The 20,909-nt window shown below is 36.9% G+C and overlaps 1 protein-coding gene across 2 annotated transcripts in view; it reads left to right on the top strand.

The window, feature by feature from the left end:
* LOC110025552 overlaps nt 1–20,339 on the top strand; it is a gene marked incomplete at its 5' end in the record, with an annotated part of 35,675 nt that extends 15,336 nt beyond the window's left edge. For both annotated transcript variants that reach the window (XM_020726101.1, XM_020726102.1), the window contains 1 exon segment: nt 19,877–20,339. In XM_020726101.1, the coding sequence (XP_020581760.1) occupies nt 19,877–20,313 (437 nt within the window).
* Between the last annotated feature and the right edge of the window lie 570 nt (nt 20,340–20,909).

Consider the following 20,909-nt stretch of genomic DNA (forward strand, 5'->3'; position numbering starts at 1 on the left):
GGGTGTGCGGATTGGAGGTCTGGACAGCAGGGCTGCAATATGAGGAAGGGGCGACAGAGCAGTTGGGATGAGGTGAGGAGGCCGACGACTATGGGAAGTTGAGGAGAGGGGTTAGGGAAGATAATAGGAGAGGATACAACACCACTTCGGAGCAGGATATAGCCGAAGCACCATAAGTCGTCGAATAAAACCGTAGCATGGGAGAAGAGGACTCCAAAGAGAAATCCAAAAACATCAATCACACAAAACATAATCCTAACGAGCAAAAATAACACATATATAATCGCTAATAGATAAAATAGGAAGGGAAGGTTTCCCCTTTGGGCGACAATAAATAAGAAAGGAGAGATGGCGATAAATAGACGCAAGGGAGAGAGCAGGCATGGTATCTTCATTCCCTGAAGCCGGTCGGCCAAATAGGGACTGGACCGGGATCTACCTAGCCGGTTTAACTGACCATTCAACAAGCTAGTTCGGTCGGTCTTCCCACTCCCGGGTCTGCCTTCAAAAACCCCGCATCATAACCCTTTTTTTTTAACTTCATTGGCTCTCATTCAATATGATTATTTTTGTTTCTGAATGATTGATTAGTTGTTCAATACTAAAAGGTAGGATTTGTTGATCGGCTGTGTTTTTTTAGCGTATAGTGCAGATAGTATATTTTTTGCTCCTCTAATGTCTGCAAAACGCGACCATCATTTTCTTTTAGTGAATTATGAAGGAGAAGTTTTTACTTGTTGGTTTTTATTCTAAGTTTCTAATTGACTTTATTATAAATTCGATACAACAAATAATAAAATAAACGAAAGAAAGAACACAAATTTTACATGAAAAACCCTGGACAAGGAAGAATTCACTGTCAAATAGTAAATTACAAGTGGAGAGTTCGGGCCAACGTAAAACCAAACTAAGGAAAAAGTGGATCATCTTGCACAAATAAAAAGAGAGATTTATAAACTTTTGCAAGACCTTTTTTAAAGAAAGTAATTAAGAGGTAGCCAATAAAGCAAGAACACATTGATTTTAATCTAAAAGTTATTATAAGATTAATAACATGATAGAGGCCTTCGATTTGTATGTTTAGAATTTCTTTCTAAGCCTTTAATATATGTGCTGACAGCTTTCTTATGAGAATAGCTGGACCATATAGCTTGGGTCACAGATTTAAAAGTCTTTGATACTCCAAAGCATAATTTTTGTCTCATTTTTTAAGTCAACCGTTTAAAGATTGTTCTTTTCCATTGTCATGCATGCTCTACTTTTTCTTCCTCTTTGCAATTCCTGTTTCTATGTATGACAATTGAAAGCAATCTATTTTGAGGTAGTGACGCAAGACAATCTCAGAAGCCCAAAATTTGACAAAATGATCTAGAATATAAGATCCATTTTTTCAAAAATATTTATTAGTTTCAGACTTCATCAGTTAATTCCAATGGTGATATGAATATACAACGGCAATCATTAGTTGGGGCAGCCTGTCGAATCTCTCCATGTATAAATCTTGGGACAGATTACTACTGCAAAATCAACATAACAGTAGGAGTCGTGGTTACCAATTGATTAACGAAGGGATAAGGTGATGCTGGATGACTCAACGTTAGTTCTTTGTTAAGTACAACTACTTTAATGTGTATTATGAATTTATGCAAAGGAATGGTGATGAACAGATCACAAGTTGCAATTAATTGAACAACATGATTTTTTTTTTAATATGAACAATACAGTTTTGAACTTAAACCCAAATTTTTGTATATTACTTTAGTTTGCACATCAGTTTATGGTGCAAAGAAAGTTCAAAATTTAGCCAGTATTGTTATGTTCTCCCAAACAGTTTTAAAAAATAACTTGTAAACTTATATCTGAATTAAAAATGGTTATTTTAAATAAGCTGCACAAACTCATTAAAACTTGTCTATCAAAGTGAGATAGTTAATCTTGGTAAATATTATCAAAATCTTTGCAACTTATTAGTGCCATATTCTTCTATTACATGATCAAAATCAATTACCTTATACCCTATTCTATATCGGACTAACACTCTACTAAAACATCAACATGTGTTTGGACAAGGATATTTTTAAAAATTCAGTCCACTTGGTGTGCCTATTTCTAGCCTTTTAAAGAATGCATATTTTGAAAATTGATGATCATCAAATAGTACAAACTCCTTATGTAACAAATTATGTCTTAGATAATAAAAGACATCTAAAACAACATGGAATTTATTATCATAGTTAGAGATCTCTCTCTCTCTCTCTCCAGCTCTCTAAGTCGTAGACTTGGCATATCAATAATTTATGTACCAAGTTGGTAAGTTTTTTCCATTTTTCTATGTAAATTATGGTTTAAATTTTGTACATGCAATGTATGTTTATTTAGGCTTAAACCCAAAAGCCCGCCTGAGTGCACCTGTCTGGCAGTGTGGGATTGAGTGGTTAAACACATAAGGGTGGCTGGGGGCTCGTATCATAACCTCCGACCATTATTTAAAATAATAATAATAATAATATACGATGTGGGTCATTGGGTGGCAAGTTGGTAGACAGCTGTGTTGTTAGTTATAAAACTTCTTTGACCCGGGTTTGATCCCTACGGGGACGACTAGCACATATGAGGACCGGTATTTCCAAGTGCCACTCTTTGATATATATATTTTATTCTGAGCAAAAATAACCTAATACTCCAAAAGTTTCTCAAATCAGTTCACAACAAATGTTTATAAGCAAAATAACCTATTACTAGTGCTTATTAGGAAAAAAAAAAGGAGACTAAAATGGCTAAAACATGTGAACCACTATGTGGTCCCGATGATCCGCTTGCATCCCGAGTCCTGCTTCATTTTCCTTGGATAGGGAGGGCATCGGCTTCACCTAAATTAGTCGGGTTCATGAAGTATGATGATGCATTAACGGTGTTGAAAGTAACATAGATGTTATATTTCCCTTGCAAATAAATCTTGTATGCATTTTCATTGTTCTTCTTGACAATTTTATGTAGTTAATCATCTCTGATTTGCGATTTTCGAAAGAACGAGCATGAAAGTGCTTCTTTAATATGATCCATACCAAATCATATTTTGTAAAGGCTCGGGCTTTTGTAGACTTGGCTTATTTTTGATACCTAGTATTTTGTTTAACAGTCTGCTTTTTTATCTTGTAATGCAAAGCCAAAATCTTCTTTATTTCGTCCTCTGAATTAACACTAGGCTAAATGGCTGAGAGTATAGGGATTAACTTCAATAAGGTGAGGGGATTTCTCTGATAAACTATTACAACATGGATGTGACTTGTAGTTAATAGGTGAAACGATAATAAGCAAAGTCAACTTCGAAAAGATTAAGTCCCACTGTCTAATTTTCTTACCCACAAAATACCTGAGTAAGTTACCTAAATTGTGATTTATCACCTATATTTATCCATATGTCTGGGAGCGAGCTGTTGAAATGAATTGGAGTTTTAAGCTTTGTTTGAAAGAGTGTTCAACAAATCTTCTTTAAAAGCCACGTTCTCTGAATGGAGGAGGCCAGCTGTGATCTGAAACAACAAAAATTGATACAACTTCTAGTGACGTTCAGGAGACTTTGCTTCACCAAACAAAAATTTTTTCAGGTGCAGGTGTTCATTACAACTGAAAAAAAACTTTAACGCCTTCTCAAATGAAGCCTTTTACTTAGCTTGCTTTATAATGCCCTGCAAAAGTGCCTTAGAAATTTCATGTTTCTGCTTTAATTGATGGTTTTAGGCACACTAGGAAATGGATTTTTCTTGAAATATAACTCTACGATATGTGAATCATTCATCTTGTGATGAACTATAAAATATATTATTTTGGAAGTTTGATAACCACCATAACAAAATTCTTACTCCCTGGAATTAGCCTGCCATAAAGTCTATGCTCACATTCAACTAAGGTGACTCTGGCATGGGAAAAGAGAATATAGACTTGTATTTATTCCTCGAGTATTTGCCAAATGGCATACCCCATATACTTGCGGGCATATTTTTCAACATATCTTACTAATTTAGGCAAATAAAAATTCTCATTCACTAAGGAAGAGAGTCACGTCTTTGTTGAAGTGTCCTGCCATTATGATAATCTCTCCGAGTGAACTCTTAAGAATGCACAACCTCTTTAGAACATATAACTATCAGACTTGTGATTTCAATGATAATTTCTTTCCTAATATCAAGCTCAAATTTTAATTAGCTGCATATAAATCCTTCAACATTTCAAATCTAGCTATCATAGACTGCATAGCATAAATCAAAAGATGGTGGCAACTAATGGCATCATCAACCTTATTTTGGCTCTCAATTTTATGCTTTAGCTCATAATGAAAGAATAGAGAAAATTTTACCCTTGAGGTGTCCCTTTTTGTGCTTAGTCTAATTGTTCAAGAACCTTAGAACCTCATGATCAGTGTAGTGAGTTAACTTGTTTGTCAGTAGATAATGACTCCAATGGTTGAGGGCTCTCACTCTGGAATAGAACTTTTTGTCATACATGAAATAATTTTATTGATAATCGTACAACTTCTCACTAAAAAAGGCTATAGGATGCCCTTCTTTGCTCAATACAACTTCAATCTCTCCATTGGAGCTATCACACTTTACTTCAAATACTTGGCTGAAGTTTGGAAGAGCTAGATTAAGGTCTCGAGTTACTTTTTTTCTTCAAAGCCTCAAAGCTAGCTTGCATTTCATTTGACCAAGCGAATCTGTTATACTTGAAGAGCTCTATCATGGTGCCCCTATCAAATTGAAACTATATATCGAAATAAGCATGTCCGCGATATTAGAAAATGACACTCTAAGTGGTCATACTTGGTTCATGAGAAGATTTCCAAGCACCTATTGCAAGTGTTACAAATGTTTCTCTCTTCTGAATGACTATAGCTAAAGATGCTGTCAAAGTAGACAACTAATAACTTCCTAATAAAAGCTCAAAAAATATAATTCAATAGCCTCATAAATTTACTCGTGGCATTGGACATGCCATAATACATGACTATGCGCTCATGCAGTCCATCTCGAGCCTTAAAGCTATCTTTCACTCATCATTTGGTCTAACCTAATGTGGTAGCAACCACTATGTAAATTAATTTTGGATAAAGATATTTGCACCATATAATTGATGTAACAAATCACTAACCGTGGAATAGAAAATTGGTACTTGATGGTGATTTTGTTCACAACCTTGCTATCAATACACATACACCAAGATTCATGTTTTTTTTGGAATAGTTAGAGCTAAAATACATGTGGGTTATTATTTTCTTGTACCAAGCCTCTCGTCATCAATTATGTAATCTGCTTATGTAACTCGTCATACTTGGTTGGACGCATCCGGTAGATAGTTTGCTTTGGAAGAATAATCCCTGAGACGAACTCTATGTTATGCTAGATCTTCCTTAGTAGTGACAACTCATAAGGTAAACTATTAGTGAGAACATTCTGAAACTCTGTTAGCAGAGGTTGCATTATGTATGGTATTGTCTCCTTGGACTTTCCACTTTTTAGGACCACCAATATTAGTTTTACTATTGGTTCTCTCAATCTTTGCAGAAAGGTAACTCGTGGCAGTATCGTCTTAGACTCCTTTACAAATGCCCATTACCTTGAACTTTTAAAGGTAAGAGTATGATGCACTTACCATTTTTAGTGAAGGAATATGTGCTTTTGTAACTATCATGACATGTGCACCATTCTGATAAGGATGCCCCCTTGTCTAAAGTTGCACTGTAAGAGGCACCCCTTGAGGCGTCTTTCAATGCTTTTTATAAAAAAATAGCAGAGACGCTTATGTCTTATTGTCCTAGGGTGAGGTGTACGCTTCTCCCAAGCTGAGGTTTGCCTTAAGGAGTGCCTTACCTTAAAAAGTAAGGTACGCCTCATCTTAAAATGTTAAGGCATACCTCTCTTTAAAATGTGTGAGTGTCTCAAAAAACATCTCAAATTTTGTAAAGCTATCTACACTTTTTTTAACTAAACTAAAAATAATTTTAATGCATCTCGTCTATCAACCCCTACACATTAAATCACAATAAATAAATGAAAAAAATATATAGAAAAAATTATGTAGTTGAAGTTCTAACCATCAACATAGTTATTATTTTAATTAAGATTTTTATTTAGGATTATTTATTAGAAAAAAGAAAGAGAACTTAGGTTAAATATAAGGTGGAATGAGAGAATATGAATATGATCAAGGATAAAGCATAAGATAAAAAATTCATTATGAATATGATTTTTATGAAAATTTATTGAGTTATGAGAGTAATTTGGAGTTTTAAATTTAAAAATTCAAACATTGATGATGTGTTATATTCTTATTTAAGTGGGGAGACAATATGAGTGAGAAAGAAAAACATATGTGGAATCATATTTTTTTGTTATCTTTTCATATTTTAGCTTACTTTAATAGTTTAATATTTGTATAACTTGTCTTATTTTTTGATTTGATTTAGTATATTGAAGTGCTACTTCTTTAGACAATTATTTATTTTTTATTTTATTAAATTATTATTATATTAATTTTTAAAAAGTTAATATGTTAGAATATTAATATGTTATTTCTTATTTCTTTTTTTATAGTTTAAACGATATTTATCAATTTACGTAATTTTTTAAGTTTGACGTTTAAGCCTCATCACACTGACAACAAATGTCTAATGTCCCAACTGAGCAATTATTATTTTTGTGCAAGCCTAATATGATTTAACAAATGTCTATAGGTACCACATACTACCACACTTGATTATGGAACTTGTAATTTATAGAGAATTTAACTAAGCATCTACTATTAATTATGATCTTGTCTATTTCTTCAACGAAGACAAGGAGTATAGTTGGACGTGTTTTTGTGTGGTAAGCTTAGTTATTTGCCATTTGATTAAATACCACATTCTCTCAACTGTCTTCATTAGTGAGAATACTCTACATCATTCCATTTATGTGCAATTAGTGTACCATACATTGTGGAGAAGCCACCGTCGCTCTTGTTTTGGCTCAGTCTAGAGGATTCATCGAACCACCAACATCTCTTCCATGTAGGCGGAAAGCTGATAACCAACTCTGATATTTTCATTTTCTTCTATCTCCAGTATCACTATCTACTTCTTTCACTACTCCTTGCTCAGCGAAATAGATCAATCTTATGTTTGGGCAATCCAATGATATATTCCCAAAGCCATGGCATTTGGAGTGCTTTTTTGATTGGGAAGAACTTGGCGGTGCTAGTGGCCCCCATGTTTTCTTCAACTTGGGCTGATTTTTCCTCAACGAGAGGCCAATTTAGGTGCTCTAGTGGGTATACTTTTAGAGCTTGATCATAAGGTCGAGTTCTGTCTGTAAGATGTGGTGGTCCATTGGTGACGATTTTGCTTCTCCACCTTGAAATTTAGAGTTTGTATATTGAGTATGGACTAATAAGGTTAGGTTGCAATTACATCACATTGTGAATAATGACTTCAACATTCTCTTTTGATTTTACCAACTCATATTTCAGTATAAGTTGATCAAATTTGATCATGTACTCCTCCATAGAAGAATATCTTTAGTGCAGGTTGTAGAATTTTAGAAACATATCCTACCGGTAATACGAGGGAAAATATTTTAATTTCATCTTCCTGAGTTTAATGGGGATCTTAATCTTTCCTTCTCATTGTAGAAGTCGCTTTAAATTCTCTCATCACTAGGAAGCATTTTTCTTGAGTTTTACGACTGTCAATTTGACTTTTTTTTGTCTTGTAGAATATCCTTGTATGCAAATTTGTTTCACTGTTTGGAGTCAATAAATTCATCTGGATTTGAATGTCCGTCAAAATCCGACTAAGTTGAACTTCACCTTAAAGTCATTGTCCCTCCTCTGCTATTTAATGCTAAATCACCAGGGTATTGGGTTGAAATCATTGCAAACTTCTTGGTGGAAGGGTAGGGATGTAATGAACTAATGCACATGATGAATAACTCAAAATTCTACTCGATTAATACTCAATCATCTTGTGTCGTGTACCCCGACCTGTTGGTTGAACCCCTCGGGTTGGGGTTCGAATCCCCTCTGACACAATTGGCCTTGAGAAGCTGGTACTCAAATTATTAGGTACATTAGGGGTGGCTGGAGGCTCGTATAATAACCTCCGTGTTGTGGTATATATATATAATTGAAAATAGAAGAACGATCTTCGACAATGAAGCGAAAAATAGCACCAGAAAAGAACACAAAAATATATGTGGTTCGACAAATTGCCTACGTCTACGGAGTTGTAGAAGATTTTACTACTTGAGAAATTTACACTAGTTGATCGTATCGACTTACAAGAAGAATCTCTCACTTCGTTGCTCTCTCTTTTTCTCTTTCTACACTGAGATACACCGAAGAAGATAAACTTACAAGAGAAAGAAATCAAATTTCTTTTCTGCCACAAGCCACCAAGAAGAAGCCAAGGGAGAATAATCTTCTTCTTTCTTCTTCCTTCTGCCGAAAGGAACTACTGCTTGCACTTCTTTTCCTCTATCTCGAGGAAGCCCGAAGAAGAACACCAATTGTGACTTAGAAAGACCGTGTCGTAAACTAAATTTGAAGGAGAGCCGCTTCTTTTATCGCGAAACAATAGGGAGCGAAGGGATGCTTCGCTTCGCGGCAGAGGAAGGTGGGAGATTGAGAGTGGTTGGCGCTGTTCGCGAATCGACGCCAGGCGGGAACGGGAGTTGGGGTCGCGATCTTTCGCTCCTTTTTGGCCTTATTATGGTTCGTATACATATACTACATAGAAGGGATGTTGGAACTACTGCTCTCATTGTTTTTCGTGATACACATTGACGCTTAGATGTATCTATTATTGGAACAATGGAAGTCGATTTATCTCTAGGCACACAACTTGTCTATATTAGTCCTGATATGTTACTATCTGTTCATGATTTCTTAAATCATATTGAACTTGTGCTGACTCATGGCTACCAAGACTGGCAAGGAGGTGAATCAAACCTCTTGATCAGAAGAGCACTTGTAGCCAGATTAACTAATACTAGCCATGCTAGTTTTTGTTATAATGTTCATGGTATTGCTGATTATCTAGCCACCCATGGAATTATTGCTATTCTAGGACAAACAGTCCATTCTACAATTACAAGGGCTAGATTAGAATCTGAGGCCGTCATACTCAATTGGCGTTCAAATACATCAGCAAATTCGTACTTATCAAAGAATAGACGGGACTATACATCTATCATTTTCTGATTATTCCACAATTGCGCCACCCCCTATTCCTCACCATTCATCTAATGATGTTGAAGGTTCTGAAGAAGAATCTGCTTATATGGCATTTGAAGATGGTCGTATTTGGGATCAATCCTCTGAAACAGACGACAGTGAGGACGATGACTCATCTTTCTCACAATTTCTTTACATAAATTCAGTAAATAACGAATTATATTCGTTCCCGGAAGGTGGTGGGAATGTTCCCCCTGTTTCTTCATTTGATTTTGATTATCCAACCCCCCTTTGAATTTGATTATCCAACCCCCAAACCTGAACTCTCTCGTGAAAACATGTCTCATACATGTTATCCAACCATTGAAGATCAGCTTGCTGATCTGGATTATCGTAGGTTGAGGAAGATGGCATCAAAGGCTGATAGCCTTTATGCGTATGTCGCTTCTTCGTACCTTCCTCCCAATGAACCAGTCATGGGTCCAGTTATGTATCCACCTGCCACCACTGGTTCTCAAGTTGACACATCTTCTTCTAATTCTTTGCAAAAATCTGAGGGCTCGAACTTCTGATTTCAAGAAGACATATCAGCAAAATATGTGGACTTTACCTTCTGCACAAAGTACTCAAGGTGTTCTATTGATATTACTTGATGACTTTTCCTTATACAATGATGTTATATCAAGGTGGGAATCTATTACCTTGAACTTAGTCAATGATAAGCAGTTTGCTGATAATAAGGCGAATGTACTCTTTATTGAAAATCTACTTAGTGAAGTAGAGAAGAAAATATTGATCCAATGGCGAATGACTTACAAAGAAGAATATGAAGCGCTGGTAAACATGCGGATGATCCGCATAATGTTCTGTCACAAATATGTCGGATCATATTGCTTGAAGATCTTTATTAAGGGTCTACTGATGAACATAACCATGCATATTTGGATTTGTAAAGGATGAAATGTTTTGAAATTAAGAACATGTTCGACTATATGAATGATTATAAAGTCCTTGCAGAAAACCAGGACGCATGTATATCAACGCAGAGCTATCTGAGAAGTTCTTTAGAAAAATGCCTCCAATTATCGGAAACGAAATTGAGGAAGCATTTAAGAAGAAACATCCTGACAATATTTATCGGAGTATTACCAAGAATCAGTACTTAGCAGATTTGCGCAAACGAGCTGCGGTACAACGAAGAATTAAATATCTCACAATTTGCAAGAAGATTCGTATACCTGGCTCCTATAATCAGCACAAAAAATACGGCTTACGAAAATCCAAAAATTACAAAAGAAAACCACACGATTCACATATTCGTGTGATAAAGAATAAAAACAAGCCTAAATCATCAAAATGTCGTTGCTACATTTGTGGCGACAAAAGTCATTTTGCCCGTGAATGTCGAAGCAAACAGGGGAATATGGCTAGAGCAGCCATAATGAAGAATTCAGAGCTTCCTGAAGATTATGATGTTCTATCTGTTGACTTAAATGAAGAATCTTCAGACGCATTCTGTTCAATCTCTGAATGAGAGGGAGCCAATACTCTTATCCATATACGTAGCACTTTGGAGAATGGTCCTACGGATGAATATGGATTTATGATGAAAGAAGATTTTGGTTGGCGGTGCGCCGTCAAACTAGCTGAAGATCAAGAGAAATCTTCCCATCAATGGGAACAAAATAAACCAATTAAAGGTTAACATGCTCACTAATCGTACTATTTTATAATTACAAATATAAACATGAGGATTCATTGCCCTACTCGTACTCGTAAGTTGACCGCTTGCCCCACACTGTGCAAAATTTTATTTATCAATAACAGTTCAGAAAGAATTGTCCCTGCTACAATTCCAATCAAAGAACAATTTGATTCATGAACTAGTAAAATATACTGAAAATTTGCTTGAAGAAAACCGCCGCCTCAAAAAAAAGCTTCAACAAGAGTTGGAGCAGAATCTGTCTAATGATATGCAGGAATTAGCGCTGCATGATAAAGGCAAGAAGGTTGTCTTTGTTGAAGAAGAAGATGAACTCGAGCACTTTGTTGATGAAAACGGAATAAAAGTGCTAAGTGATGTATTTAAAGAACAAATACGCGAAGTACTTAAGGAACAAGTACAAAAGCTTCCAAAACGAGTCATCAACAGACTATACAATATGATCATTACCTTTGAAATACCCGGAGTTGAAAGATTTAAACTGCAAGCAATTTTGGATACTGGTGCAACGTCTTGTTGTGCTAGCATAAAAGATCTCCCTAAGGCTGCATTTGAAGATCTTAATTATCAGTTTTCTTTTAGCGGTGTAAATTTGACTACACAGCCTGGAAAGAAAATGAAAGAAGGTAAAATGTTTATTTCTAAACATAGCTTTCGAATTCCGATTATATACTGCATGGAAATAGAAGTTAAGGATGACATACAGATGCTCCTTGGTTGCAACTTCATCAGAAGTATGCAAGGAGGCATGCGTATTGAAGGAAACATGGTCCCTTTTTATAAGGAAATCACACATGTGCCAACCACTACTGACGTAGAAATCGTTGCCAAACAAATTCCTGAATTAGAAATTGATTATGATTTCTACACTGAAATGCAACCAAAATTTTTTTATTCCAATATTTCAAGTGATGAAAATCCATTCATGAAGAAATTTAGATCAATTTTTCAGAAATTGCAGAATAATGAATATATTGGTGATAACCCTAAAAAACATTGGACAAAAAGTAAGATAACGTGTAAAATAGAGATTATCAACCCAAATCTGACGATATAAGATAAGCCTCTTAAACACGTTACTCCAGCGATACGGGATCAATTCAAGAGACATATTGATAGTCTGCTAGAACTGAAAGTAATAAGACCAAGCAAAAGCAGACATAGAAAGATGACTATCATAGTAAATTCAGGTATGTCTATTGATCCTAAAACTGGCAAGGAAATACGTGGAAAAGAACGACTCGTATTTAATTATAGATACTTAAATGACAATACATATAAGGATCAATATTCGCTTCCAGATATTAATACATTGTTGAAGCGAATAAGTAGAAGCCAAATTTACTCTTAAGTCCGATTTAAAAGGTGGCTTCCATTAGGTTGTAATGCACCTTGAATCTATAGAATGGATAGTTTTTATTGCCCCCACCGGATTATATGAATTGTTGGTTATGTCATTTGGACTTAAAAATGCGCTCGCCATCTTTCAACGAAGGATGAATTATTGTTTTAAAGATTGTACAGAATTTATTGCTGTGTATATAGATGATATCATTATTTTTAGTGAAAATGAGACAGATCATAAAAAACATTTAGAGAAGTTTCTCTCGATTGTTGAAGCAGAAGGGCTAGTTCTGTCCCCAACAAAGATGAAGATTGCGGTTCCTGAAATTTAATTCCTTGGCGCTGTTATTGGAAAAAGAAAAATTAAATTGTAGCCGCATATTATAAGAAAAATTATCGATTTTCCAGAAGAAAAGCTTAAGGAAAAATAAGGCATGAGATCCTGGTTATGAATTCTTAATTATGCTTGAAATTACATTCCTAACTTAGGAACATTACGCCCTGTTTATCAAAAGGCATCACTTCATGGTGATAAACGATTAAAGGATCATGACTGGAAGCTGATTAGAAAAATCAAGGATCTTGTGTAAAAAACTTTCAGATCTTGAAATACCACCCTCGAACGCTTATATGATATTAGAAACTGATGGTTGTATGGAAGACTGAGGTGGAATTTGTAAATGGAAAATATCAAGAATGATCCAAGATCCTCGGAAAGGGTATGTGCTTATGTTAGTGGAAAATTTCCAGTGATGTAATCAACAATTGATGCCGAGATATATGCATGCATGGAATCGCTCAACGCTTTAAAAATTCATTATCTGGATAAATCTGAGATTATCTTAAGAACTGATTGTCAAGCCATCATTATTTTCTATAATAAAACAGACCAGATAAACCATCTAGAGTCAGATGGTTAGTCTTCACCGATTTCATCAACTGATCGGGGATCGTTGTTCAATTTGAACATATAGACGAAAAAAATAACATCTTTGCAGATTCTCTTTCACGATTAACGTTTATTCTTATTGCAAGAAAAGAGGAGGAAGTTAATTTCTTATTTTCAAATATCCAAGAATGGACTCAGGAAGTAGCAAAGGAAAAGTTGCTAAGGGAAAGGAAGAATATAGTGAGATTGCATTAAATGATTATCAATGGATGCACAAGGGCACAGCTGATCGAAGGCCATGGATCTCAAAGAATGCAATCAAAAAGCCTAAAGATGCCAGTGATCTGCACTGGGAATTACTCTGGGATACTTTTGACTTCCCAATATCCTGTGACGCACACGATAAATTACGGGGAGCTGCTGAGAGAGTGGAGTCCGAGCAAGTCCAGCGAGTACTCGAGGAGTTACGAATCCTCCTTTGCGTCTATGAAAATAAGTCAAAATACTGCCGTGCTAAATCAACCAAGGATAACGTCTGGTCAGACATCGCCCCCTCTGTGCGAGAAATGGAACAAAAGCTAGGAAGCCTGATTGGTATTGTCATGGATGGGACAGGACGAGGTCTTAAAAATAGCGTATAAAAAATGTACACATATGTTATTTATTTGTCTGTATTTTATTTTGAGTGGAGCATGTGATGGGCCCTACCCACTATCTGTATTATGCGTCTGAGCTAGAAAACATCTTGCTTTTAGCACTACTATCTGTATTATCGTGTCTGTTTGTGCTGGAAAGCTTCTTACTTTCCGCAAGTGGTTTGAATTATTGGAAAGCATCTTGCTTTCCACTAGTGGTATTTGATTTTGAAAACCGTGGGCTACTTTTGCCTCTGGTTTTCTATTTTCTGTGGGCAAAACCATGGTTTCATACCCGTGGTTTTCTTCCATCTTTTATCTTTATTTTGGAGTCAGTTTAAGAGTTGTGGACATCCGGTCTTCAACCAGGAGTCTACTTCTCTCTTGTATGTAAGTTTTTTCTTCAATAAAATTCAAGTTTTCTTATTAAAGTTTCTGTGTTATTCCGGAAAAATTATGTGTGATCCCAATCCAGCGATCTATCTATTCTTTTGCGATCGGGAGAGCGAGAGCGGGAGACCGGGCTCCAAAACTCAACAAATCTCTCACTTGGAGACCGGTATACAGACAACAACATCTCTTTCTTTAAACTGATATCCTCCACTGACGGTGTTGCCTTTTTTTTCAAACATGAATCCTCTACCTCTGCGACTCAAAGCTTCTGCCTTCACATCAGAAGACCAATTAAAGCTATGCACAACTTTAGTTTCTGAAGAGTAACACCCTTAGTCAACATATCAGCAGGGTCAACATAGCTTTGCATCTCCAAGCTATTTCTTGGTTACTCTTGTCTTTGCTTGCTTACAACTCCCACTGCATGGGCAATATCCCGCCTTTGCTAAAAACCTTTTTCAACAAGTCTAACCTTGTACCTCTTACTGCCATCAAACTCAGTCTTCATCTGGTACATCCACTTGTTGTGTAATTCTTTTTTCCCTGGTGGAAGTTTTGTCAGCTTCCACTTGCTCGAACTTTCATATTGCAAGATTTCTTCATAGTTCTGTAGTTCTCTACCATCTGTCTGTGGAACAATAGGAATGGGTGTCTCTGACCTACTCTCCTCTTCACTTCTATCACTGCCCTGCACTATGGCTTCTGGTAGATCAATTTCTACCACATTCAAAGCTTCTCCATCTGCCAGATATACTTTCCCAAAGTCATCTGCAACATAATTTCACATCAATTCCTGATGGAATATTGTATGAAAGGAACTCTTGAATCCAATATTCAGTTATCAACAGAACTATGAACTGCCAGCAATAGTGCATTATGTACTTCTTCAGATACCACATTTGTGCTATCATTCTCCATCTTCTTGGGACTCATGCAGTTACTCTTTATGTGGTCGGCCTTGTCACAATTCCAGCAGGTTGCCTGTTGACTAGACTTTGATTTTGACCTCCCTCTATTTGATTTTCTGTCTTGACATCTCCCTTTGAAATCAACATTAAGTGTCGAACTCGTATCTGAGATCTCGCCAGAATCTTTCCTGCGCACCTCCTCAGCCAAAATCAAATCACGAATATCATCATATTTCAGTTTAAATTTCTCTAAAAAACTATTAATTGTCATTCTCATGGCTTTCCCACTCTTCGACAATGATGCCAACCATATCAGTTCACGTATCCCATCATCAAAATCAATTTCAACAGACGACAATTGATTTATGATAGTATTGAAATCATTCAGGTGTTGAGCAACAGAAACATCTTCCGTCATCTTCAAGTTAAATAACTTATTTATCAAATACACCTAGTTATTCACCGAAGTTTTTTCATACATACCTGATAAGACTGTCATGAGATCCGCAGTCGTCCTCTCCTTGACGATGTTGTGTGCAATGGACCTCGACAAAGTCAATCGAATAGCCCCCATAATTTTTTGATTCAACAAATTTCATTCAGTCTTATTCATCCTTTCAGGTCTTTTCCTCAATAACTGAAGATGAAGTTTCTCGAGGTGTTTGTGTGCAACGGACCGCTAGCCATCTCGATCCACCTTGCCAATCTCCACCGCCCTTGGGCTACACTTTCGAGGTGTTTGTTTGTCATTTCATGTTTTATGATGTTTTTTTTTTCAGTTTGTCTGTGTTGTAATCCTATTTCCCCATTAATAAAAGTTGTTTTTATGGTTTGGGCTTTTTCCTCTAGTATCATTTGGTATCAGACTAGCTCAACCCTAGTCTCATCCTAGGCTTTCCTAGCATCCGTCCCCACCCAAGCCACCCCTCAAAAATTTTTTTTCTTTCTTATCCCTAACCACAGCCTAATACTTTGATTTAACCCTCAATTCCTCTAGCTGATTTTCAAAATCAGCAACCCTAAGGTAAATTTTTAAACCTCTCTCACTTCCTAACTCTAAACCTTAGCCATGCCACTAGTGAGGTATATTTCTGAGTTTTCTCGGGAGGAAATAAGGCGAGAGATCCGCCGACTTCAGCGGTGGATTACGGACATCGAGGATGAAATCCAATGGGAGGTTACCCTCAATCGTCATCAAGAGAGCCGACGGGGACAACAAGGAGACACGAAGATGAAGCAAGAAACACGGTGCTAGTTTCTACCTACTTACGACCGCCAAAAGTGGACTCTAGCTTCTGAAGATGAGTGACTACATCACCAAGTGACTGCATCCCCTTGCTGATTTTCAAAATCAGCAACCTTAAGTCAAAGTTTTAAACCTCTCTCACTTCCCTACTCTAAACCTTAGCCATGCCACTAATGAGGTATATGTCTGAGTCTTCCCGGGAGGAAATAAGGCGAGAGATCCACTGACTTCAGCGGTGGATTACAGACATTGAGGATGAAATCTAATGGGAGGTTACCCTCAATCGTGATCAGGAGAGCCGACGTAAATGAGAGTATGTGAAGATGAAGCGGGAGACACAACATTAGTTCCTACCAACTTAATCCTACATACTTACAACCGCCAAAACTGACAAACTCTAGCTTCTGAATAGGAGTGACTGCATCACCTGACCTCCCCTTGTTACTATCCAACGAAACCAATCCGTAAGTCTGTCACAGCCAGAAAATGTTGCAAGTGTTATGGTTTCGGACATGTGGAAGCAGAATGCACAACCAGGAGAGTGATCTATTTCACGGAGCAAGGTGTTGGCAAGGCGTTGTTGAAACCTGAGGTAAGAACACTACATACGTTGAAGAGCAGTTCGAACGTGAACTTTCATCTAATGAAATCATTCCCCATGGACCTCCTTGTTCGTGGATACATCTAATGCCTTTCCTCTATGTGATCAAAAAGAACATGCAATTTTTGATGAGCTTGTGGTTCCTCCTCTCCTAGAAGATGGAGAACTCTTTGTTGAGACAAATAAAGATCACACAGACCAAAATATGTTGAAATTTAAAATTTCAGTGAATAATCTTAGTGGTAACCAACCAATAACATCACAGGCAACTAGTTTTCCAAACCCCACCCCCAGTGTTCCACATGAAGATACGAAAGACCGGTGTGATGCTCTTGTTAATGGAACGCAATAGGAAATGTCCATTTTCCAAAACTTCAAGAGTCAGTGAGAAGACCCAAAAGATAATAAAATTCATCCATCAATCAAACTCTTTCAAACCCTCAACCTATTTGAGGCCCAACTTGTCATAGATGAGAAGCATATGAGACATTTATTTATTCAAAATTTGGCTAAGGAGAAGCTACATAGTGGTGTACATCCGGCTCAGATTATGCCCAACTAGAACGAATTTCAGGGAGGTATGCTCACAAATGGAAAAAAGCTTCTCAGATGATTTGGTAGCCAGTGCAGTCATCAGTGGGATCTAACAACGATTGACCAAGACCGAAAGCTTTGACGAATGGCGTCGGAGCTCCCCCAACCCCGGGAGGCTAATGCGGGGCTCTGGGGAGGACCGAATGATCCTCAAGGGAGGGGGACTGCCGCCCCCACCTTCCTCTTCCCGCATTTCCTTTTTTTCCTTCTCTCCTTCTTGTTTCCTTTCATTCTTTTCTTACTTTCCTTCCTAGGCCATTTTCTAATTTAAAACATTTCCTAAATTGAAATCTAATTTTTATTCTTACTCCTAATTTAAAACATTTCTTAAAATTGAAATCTGATTTTTATTTCTTCCTAATTTAAAACATTTTCTAAAAACTGAAATATGATTTTTATTCTCATTTCTAATTTAAATCCTTTACTCAAATTTGAAATATGGATTTATTTTCCTTATTTTAGAGCTTCCTAATTGGGTCAAGTCTCTTTATAAATAGGTGGGGGTCTTGTTTGATATCTGAATTTAGGTTTTAATCTTGGTATTTTCTCTTCGAGGGTTGTATCTGACGCTGAGGTAGTGCTCCGATTGTCCTTTGTCCGAGGTGGTGATCGTCTCTAACGGTCCGACTGGTGCTCTGACTGCATCTCAACCCTGCCGAGCCATTTATCTTACCTTACTTAAACCCAAAAGATAATAAAATTCATCCATCAATCAAAATCTTTCAAACCCTCAACCTATTTGAGGCCCAACTTATCATAGATGAGAAGCATATGAGACATTTATTTATTCAAAATTTGGCTAAGGAGAAGCTACATAGTGGTGTACATCCGGCTCAGATTATGCCCAACTAGAACGAATTTCAGGGAGGTATGCTCACAAATGGAAAAAAGCTTCTCAGATGATTTGGTAGCCAGTGCAGTCATCAGTGGGATCTAACAACGATTGACCAAGACCGAAAACTTTGACGAATGACGTCGAAGATCCCCAACCCCGGGAGGTTAATGCGGGCTCTAGGGAGGACCGGATGGTACTCAAGGGAGGGGGGCTGCCGCCCCCACCTTCCTCTTCCCTCATTTCCTTTTTTTCCTTCTCTCCTTATTTCCTTTCCTTCTTTTCTTACTTTCCTTCCTAGGCCATTTTCTAATTTAAAACATTTCCTAAATTGAAATCTGATTTTTATTCTTACTCCTAATTTAAAACATTTCTTAAAATTGAAATCTGATTTTTATTTCTTCCTAATTTAAAACATTTTCTAAAAACTGAAATATGATTTTTATTCTCATTTCTAATTTAAATCCTTTACTCAAATTTGAAATATGGATTTATTTTCCTTATTTTAGAGCTTCCTAATTGGGTCAAGTCTCTTTATAAATAAGAGATGGTGTTCTTGGAGTTGGGGGTCTTGTTTGATATCTGAATTCAGGTTTTAATCTTGATATTTTCTCTTCAAGGGTTGTATCTGACGTTGAAGTAGTGCTCCGGTTGTCCTTTGTCCGAGGTGGCGATCGTCTCTAACGGTCCGACTGGTGCTCTGACTGTATCTCAACCCTGCCGAGCCATTTATCTTACCTTACTTTTGTTTCCTTTCTATCCTACTTCTTCCATAGCAGCTCCACCACTCCAACCCTTCGCCAACCGTCTCCAGCCCACGTCCAGCCACAAACCTGTTGTCCAGCCCCTCCAAACCGGCTGTTCGGCCCCACATCCTGCTGTTCTGCAGCCAAATTTGCCTCCCAACACTCCATCTTTGCTGCCGCCACTCCCGCTAACCATCCCGATCCACCTAGCCGATCGCCACCGCCCTTGGGCTACACTTTCAAGGTGTTTGTTTGTGTCTTTTTATATTTTAGTGATATTATTTTCATAGTGTGTGTAATCTTATTTTCCCATTAATAAAAGTTGCTTTTGTGATTTGGGCCTTTTCCTTTGGTATCACTACCTTTACTAGAAAATCTCTTTGGCTCACCTACTCAGCAGCCAGTTTCACACTTTAAATCTCTCTAACTAAAGCTGCAATTCCTCGACCGTCAAAATCATTAGTTGGCATGCCTGCCCCAAATGTAATGGGAGGAGCAGCCTTTTTTAAAGGATCATCAAATGTTAATTTTTTTCTACGTAAGAAATAAATATTAATTATGTAGAGAAATCTCAAATTTCAAAATGGGCAATTGCCGATTCTGAATATAACCCGGTTTGGCCCTTGAAAGGAGCTCTTTATATCAACATGCCTATGTTGACAGAAGTAGATGCTTTAGTCCTTTTTATTCACGAGAATTCATCCACATTTTGTAGCCTCATAATTCTCAGCATTATTTCTTTTCTCCTTATTAAGGTGGTGGGCATAGCTGCTTCATAGATGGAGACGAAGCAAGAATAAGGAGAAAAAGAAGAAAGATGTGGGAAAACGCTGTGGACATAGAAGAGTTATGTGGTAATGGGAAGGCATGGTGGGGTGTCAGAGGAGAGCTACGAGATGATTTGAACCACAGCAACAGAGAAATTTCTTATTTCGACCATTTTCACATTAGCAGGTTTGTGGAGTCATTGCTTGATGTGTACTGGGAGTTCCCGCCCGTCGCTGGGCCCTCTCTCACCCACCAAACTAGTTATGACCCAGCACGCACGTCAAATCCCATCGTCGAGGATGGCCAATATTTGCTTTTCAAAAGACTTGGCCTGGCCAGGCTCGATGCCTCCGTATTCAACTGGTACATCCAGATGGTCTATTTGAAGATATCTTCACCAAGCTCGAAGCATTTGGTTGTGTAATAGGAGATAAGGGATTTACATGCATACCGCTGAGTTTTTATATATTTATATATCTAATCTTAATCATTTAATATTAACTTATTTAGTGTGAAATACACAGTTTCATGTATATATTTGATGTCATTTTGACACTAATGGATTATATAAGTAAATATAAAGATTTAGATATTAGATGTTTAAATACAATAAAATTTAGTGGTATGTGTATAAATCCCGCAGTGTTTTCGTTTGTTTTTTTCTTTTTTTGTATAACATTAAGAGAGGAAATCTAACGAGAAATGTATTAGTTTCTGTTTATTGAAGACATGTTTTTGAAATTCTAGATATTTTATGCATTTTTTGCACAGTTTACTCTGGCAAGAGTTCAGTTTTGTAAATTTCATTCTTGATTATTAGTAACCTTCTGATTCAGTTATTGATTCTGTGAAAATGTTAGCTATGAGTTCGATTCATGGCTAAACCTCATACATCTGTATTAAATTTTGCAAATCATTTTGGTTTGCTGTAATTGAATTTCTTGAATCTGTTTATTTTCTTGGTCGTTTTGAAAATAAGGTTCTTCATGACATGTTGATGCTCTCCATGCTGTAAAAATG

The sequence above is a fragment of the Phalaenopsis equestris genome, unplaced genomic scaffold, assembly GCF_001263595.1.
Source record: "Phalaenopsis equestris unplaced genomic scaffold, ASM126359v1 Scaffold000302, whole genome shotgun sequence".
NCBI lineage: Eukaryota > Viridiplantae > Streptophyta > Magnoliopsida > Asparagales > Orchidaceae > Phalaenopsis > Phalaenopsis equestris.